The sequence below is a fragment of the Pteropus vampyrus genome, unplaced genomic scaffold, assembly GCF_000151845.1.
Source record: "Pteropus vampyrus isolate Shadow unplaced genomic scaffold, Pvam_2.0 Scaffold114, whole genome shotgun sequence".
Lineage (NCBI taxonomy): Eukaryota > Metazoa > Chordata > Mammalia > Chiroptera > Pteropodidae > Pteropus > Pteropus vampyrus.
Window position 1 is genome coordinate 2,602,813 of NW_011888895.1, and position 6,391 is coordinate 2,609,203.

A 6,391-nucleotide genomic window follows, 5' to 3' on the forward strand; every position below is an offset into this window, starting at 1 on the left:
ATTTAGTCAGTCATACATTCTTCCTTTCTTATGAAATCAGCTGTATTAAAATGAAAATGGCAGAAAGCGGAATTTCCACAGAGGGGAAGGCTTATACTCTGTCTTCCTGAAGAAGTTAGGCTTTTCCGAAAGAATTAATAATTCCCTTCCAAAATAAGAAATGTAGTGACATCGTCTTGTCAAGGGTCATATGCAGGTAAATTTTAATTCCTTTTATTTCTGGTTTTTTTTTTTTTTTTCAGGCCAAATTTGAATCTCTCTTTAGGGCATATGACAAGGACATCACCTTTCAGTATTTTAAGAGTTTCAAACGTGTCAGAATAAACTTCAGCAACCCCTTGTCTGCAGCAGACGCCAGGCTCCAGCTACATAAGTCTGAATTTCTCGGAAAGGAGATGAAATTGTATTTTGCTCAGGTGAGTCGAGTTCATCGATGTGCATGCTTCTCCCTCTCCCTCCCATCCTTTTTTAAAAAAATAGTTTACACAATGATAATGTTATACGTTGATTTAAAGAACTCATCCTGAGAAAGGCAAAAGTCATTCTCTGAATTTTCAGTGTGTCGCCTGTTTTAAGAAAACATGCGGGTATATTTGAAAGTGACCTCAGAAGCGGCCCCTGGCGTTCCCGGGTTGAGTAATGATAGGAGAAAGAATGCCTTTCCGGTTCATTCTGGAAGGTCGCGGAGTGCGGTGGGTGGGCGTGGCCACCCTGGGCCTCACAGATTTGGGCAGCTAGGTTTCCATGCCTTTGCTCCAGGGCCTGGGCTAGTGACTCTTTCCCTGTAGAGGGCAGATCAGAGTGGTCCCCTGCCCTGTGCAGGTTCCCAGCAGCTTCCTCACTTAGTGCACAGCTAGCTGGTCATCTGCAAGGTGACCGACCACGCACACACATCAGCACAGGGCAGCCAGGCCCGGCTCGAAAGGAAAACACATGAGTTAACCAGTCAGGTAGCAAACAGTCAGAAACTCTCCTGGTAGCAGGGACCCTGGCCCCAGCGCACTCACAAGAGTAGAGGCCGGGGGCTGTGAGTGGGGTCGCTTTTTCTCCGGCCCAGCGGCCTTCCAGCCACCCGCCCCGCCCCCCACACACGCACACACACACACACACCTCCACCTCCCATGATAGGTGATTCACCTTCAAGTTAGCCCACCACGTTCCATTTGACGATATAGCAGGGATCTAACAGGCTGGCAGGGCAAGGGAAGGAGCTTCTGAAAAGCTGCTCCATCGGGGCTCGGAGCCCCCCACGCCAGCGTGGAAGCAGACCCGCTGGGGAGGTGGCCTGACGGTGAGGAAAGGCAAACCTGTAAATTAGAGCTGGGAGGCCCTGCCCTGCCCCCTAGTGGTGGTGCGAGGCGCAGGCTTTGACCTTGGCTCCTCAGTTGTGAGTACATTCCCGCATTTGGTGGGTTCCACATAAATAATTTAGTCCCTCCACGACCTTTTCTGATTATTAAAGAATTACATTGTGAAATTTTTTTTGGGGGGGGGTGTATCTTAAAGTATAAAGAAAACCCAAACTGGTAAGATTTTGAAATAATCACTGGTATAACTTTTAAGCCCAAACTAGGATAGGTTATTTTTCCTTATTATTATTTTTTATCTCCTGGAAGGTGGATGTTTTTTCCTTCCTCGCTTTTGGCATCTGATTCAGAGCCCCAGAGGGAGGGAATTTCAGGGCTGCCACAGAGTGGGGGAGCCAGAGAGAGTGGTGGGCGAGGATCCTGCGTTCCCTCCGCCTTTTCTCTGCCCCCATAAAAAAATCACCTGAGAGCCATTATCAAGCCTTTTGGAGCTTCAGTTTTGTCTCTGATACGATGAGAAAGGACTTTCTAGATCCCTTCTGACCTGAACGGCAGTTTTTCCATTTATACATAAATTATCTCTTAATTTTCCGTCAGTCTAGTTCAAACATAATCACGTGCGGTCCCCGTGCCTCTGAGTTCCTCCCAGGCCTGGGAGGGGGCTCTAATCATGTGTGCACCATAACCAGAGTTCAGACATCCTTTTGTCCTCCCCTTAGAGACCATTTTCCCATTAATCCTTGAATCGCACCCATTCCGTTGCCCGGTCGTCCATTTGTCCTTTCGCTCCTGTCTTCCGTGAGCCGTTGCGTTGCTTCCGTTCTTCCCTTGCAAAACATCCACCTGTGTTCATTTCTGTCCTCAGACTTTGCACATAGGGAGCTCACACCTGGCTCCCCCCAATCCAGACAAGCAGTTTCTGATCTCTCCTCCTGCCTCTCCGCCCGTTGGCTGGAAACAAGTAGAAGACGCCACCCCCGTCATAAATTATGATCTTTTATACGCTATCTCCAAGCTGGGGCCAGGTAAGGAGTGCTCTCCGGCGGGGAGGAGGCGAGGAGATGTGGAGAGATTGTGCTAGAGGCCCAAGGCGCAGGTGTCCGCCTGCGTCAGGGAACTGGGGTGCCTCCATTGCCCTGGTCAGCTCTCACGTGGTCGATGCAAGAGTGTATGGTGAATTATCTCCGTTTGCATCTTCTGTGTCAGTGTAACTCATGCCAGGAGCGTGCATGCCTGCCTTTGGCCTCAGTCTTTAGGGAGGTACATAAGAGGGATGGTAGTTGGCCATGGGGACCAAGCACCGTGACCCCTGACTCCCAGCCGGCGGCACGTGGCCCCATCCCCTCACCCACTGAGCACCGTCCGCATGGGTGACTCAAAACCCCAGGCTCTGTTTCTCCGAGTGGGGATGAACAATTGGACTTTGGAAAGGAAAAACAGACATTCTCTCTGTTTTAGAAATTTTCATTTTTGGTGACGGTCATTCCGTCCGTTGATCTGATTTCCGCCTGCCCTTTTGAAATGTTGGAGGGAATGGAGGACCATAGATCATAATGAGGGAAGAGCCCTCTTGGCCCTAAGGGGTCCAGTGGTCACCTGCAGAGCTTGCCAGAGGAAGGAGAGGTGCCAGTTCTCTGAAGGGAGGAAGCCGTGGGGAGACGGGGACTCTGGCCTCGGGCTCCTCCCCCATAAAATGAGTATTAACTGCCCCATGGAGCTGTGAGCAGTGCCTCGCCCATAGGCAGCGCTCAATCTGTGGCTTTTGGGAACAATAAAATGTTGGTGGTTCCTGTCCTGTCTGATAGAGGGTTTGGGCAAGCAATGAGGTGGAGGGAATCTTGGGGTGAAGAGGTCTGAGGCCCCCTCCTGCCTTGTCTGTGCAGCAAGTAAAATAAATGCTGAGACCGTCAGCTCCTCATTTCTCCTTGACCCGCAATCTGATGTTCCTTTGGGTTGAGGGTTTTATTTTCGTGGACCATCAGCAGCTTTCATATTGAAAAGATCATGTTTCTGAAAACATTGCCGACGGAAACTTCCTCTGTGGTCGAAAGCAAGAGTCACATTACTTACTGCTAACCATGGTGTGAAGGTCAAGGTGGGAATGGCCAGTCCGAGGAAGGGCATGCGCCTCCTGGCAGACCCTGGCCAAGGTGCATCAGCAAAGCCGAGGGGTGGGGGGCGGGGGAGGGCTGGAGTCCCCTGGGGTGTTGGGGAAGGGTGGAAACAGGGATCCCCACCGGGGACAAGTGTCAAACTGCTCCAGAGGCAAGGATTGCTACTGTAGAAAATTCTTCACACTCCAGAACCTACCACTCCTTCGCAGAAGGCTTATTTGAGAAGACTCTTTTGAAAATAGACATCGTAAAATCAGGTTGCCCTTCGTTTACCTAACCATGAGCTCGAACAGGAAATATTTCATATTTCAGCTGTGCTTTGCGGCCAATAAGAGTGCAAAGTTTTGCAAATATAGTCCCACACCCGTGCTTCCTGGATTGTGATGATCGGTAGGTAGGTAGGATTTGTAGAGCACCCCACCGACGTTTCGAGTGATCTGACCCCTCACCAAAATTCCCATTCCCCTCCCCCCATCCCCAAGTGGAGGCTCTTTCAGCTTGCCTGCATGAGAGGGAACAGCCACCTTCTTTTGTGAGTAAAAGTGCCTTCCTGCTCAGAGGGGCATCCAAAGCAGCGGGAGGCAGAGGCCCTGCTTTCTGCCCCTTCCAGTGGGAATGGGGTTTGGGAAGAGGAAAACTCACCCCCGGATCCCCCAGGGGTGGAGCCAGCTGAAGCAAACCCTCCTGCTCCCATTTAAAATCCTTAGCATCTACCACTCCCAGCATTCCACTGGTAACGATTGAGGCTCTAGGTTGAAAGGTAGTAAGACTAGGGGGCACCCATCGGGCATGTGTTCTGTGAGCCAGGTACTCAGTGCTTTGCACGCATTCGCTCATGCAGTCGGAGTCAGCTCCGTGAGGCCGATGGCTTCGTCATCCCCATTTTACAGAGTTGGAGACTGAGGTGCCCAGGGAGGCAAAGGACACGCCCACACGCACCAGGTACCAAATGGCGGGGCTGACAGCCCAAGCGTTGGCCACTGGCCACACGGCCACCCTCAGCCGAATGATGCAGACTCCTCCTGTAGCCAGACCAGCACCACAGGGCGCTGCGGCCACTTTTCAGTTACAGAAGGCTCACCCCATTCTTGCTGGACCCGAGTGGCTTGAACTTGGCTGAACCTGGTAAAACTCAGGCTGACATAGGGTAGCAGGACACTCCTGGTTCCAGGGGGTCGACAGCTGTTATATGAAAAAGGGTGCTGGGGTCAAACATGTTTGCGGAGCGTCCGGTTCAACTGGTCACGCCTGTGTCTCTGTGCCTAACCTCCCCGCCCCCCCCAGTGTGCCCTGCACCTCAGCAGAGGGGCAGGCTCATGCCGCCCTTGCTCAAAGCCTTTACTCACACAACGCCCTTTCCTGAACAGATTTTCCTCCAACAATGCTGGGAGTGTCTCCTGGGTAGTTTAGAAGGCCTGGTGGGCATGCTACGTGTAATTAAAATACATTCCTTCCATACCTTCCAGACGCCTAGACTCAGAGTGTTTGAAAGCAGAATAATATACGATAATGACCATGTGTGTGTGTGCGCGCGTGTGTGTGTGTGTGTGTGTGTGTGTGTGTGTGTGTATTTTTTCCCCCCCCGAATGAGTCACCAAAGAAACACCAACCCGCAGTGTGTCTGGCTGTGTCCCTCAGTGCCCGGAAGCGTGGCCGAGCAGACCCCTTCGTATTCTTACAAAACGGTTGCCTCTCTTTTGCCCCGGCCTGAGTTACCCCGCCGTCATTTTCTCTCCGTAGGGGAAAAGTACGAACTGCACGCGGCGACTGACACCACTCCCAGCGTGGTGGTCCACGTGTGTGAGAGCGACCAGGAAAACGAAGACGACGACGAGACGGAAAGAATGAAGAGGCCCAAGCCCAAAATCATCCAGACCAGAAGGCCGGAGTATACGCCCATCCACCTGAGCTGAGCTGGCACCTGGACGAAGGAGCATCACAGATCACACTCACGGGGAGGCATCTTTTACTGTGACGGTGGCCCGTCACGACTGTGGAAGTGGCAGCCGCAGTCGCGGTGGTGGAAATCCCAGTCCACGTTGCTCAGAAGAGGATCAAGGCATTGTCCCCTGGTTCTAATACTGCACACCAGTCCACGTTCCATGTCCTGGGCCAATCACCGAGTTCGGGGTGATCACACGAGGACATTAGGGAACGTCTCGAAGAAAAACCGATAACAATAGTGTTTTGTACTTGTTCTTTTCTGGTAGGGTCTGTTTTTGCCAAGGGCAGGTCTGGGGAGAGCCTACTGTTTCTAAGCAGCCCTCCGGGGCGGACTCTCTACCAGTGGGACGAGGCACCGCGTGAAGCCACAAAGTGCCAGGTGCAGAAAGGTCGTGATAACAACAATACCATGTGGAAATCGTAGCGTCACATTGTTGCCCCTCACGTTCTGATGTTTGTGCATGTATCTTACTGATTTGCAAAACTAACGTTTGTTTGTACACAGAGTTACTCCCTTGTTGTTTTACATGCCGTGGGAAGATGGGAAAGCTTTGGGAAACTGTCTCGCCTCTCCAGATTTACGACTTCACAGCAGCACTCACGTGAAATTCTACCTGGACTACAACCTTCCGCTCAGCATCCTCTCCGGTGCGACGCGCACCTTGTGCTTTTGCTAAGGAAGTCGATCTGAAATTCCTAGGCGGGGTGTCGCTTATACAATTCAGAGAAGAGCAGTTTCACTGCCAACTTTTAGTGGGTGAGAAATCTCGGTTTAGGTGTTTGGGGTGGGACATCGGATTCATTTCTTTCTTTCGTGCGGTGGTTTATAATGAGTCACAGCCAAAAAACCTTTCCTGGGAATGGTTGGTTAAAATAGTTGATTTTCTCTTTTTTTTTTATTCCCACTAAAACATCAAGATAAACCTGTAAATAAAGCCAATAGCATATATTCATACCTGTTGTGTACTTGGGTGACAAATATGGCAGTGGAAGAATAGTGTAAGACGTATTAACCTACCTGTGAAT

The 6,391-nt window shown here is 51.1% G+C and overlaps 1 protein-coding gene and 1 long non-coding RNA gene across 2 annotated transcripts in view; one reads left to right on the plus strand and one right to left on the minus strand.

The window, feature by feature from the left end:
• The window catches only part of LOC105295833 (calcipressin-1), a 9,018-nt gene extending 2,739 nt beyond the window's left edge, over positions 1 to 6,279 (plus strand). Inside the window, exons 2-4 of the mRNA XM_011365659.2 lie at positions 243 to 416; positions 2,173 to 2,332; positions 5,162 to 6,279. Coding sequence (XP_011363961.1) covers positions 243 to 416; positions 2,173 to 2,332; positions 5,162 to 5,334 — 507 coding nt within the window. The 3' untranslated portion in view covers positions 5,335 to 6,279. The remainder of the gene's footprint in view (positions 1 to 242; positions 417 to 2,172; positions 2,333 to 5,161) is intronic.
• The window catches only part of LOC105295832, a 996-nt gene continuing 870 nt past the window's right edge, over positions 6,266 to 6,391 (minus strand). Inside the window, exon 2 of the long non-coding RNA XR_896199.2 lies at positions 6,266 to 6,383. This is a non-coding gene — a long non-coding RNA (uncharacterized LOC105295832). The remainder of the gene's footprint in view (positions 6,384 to 6,391) is intronic.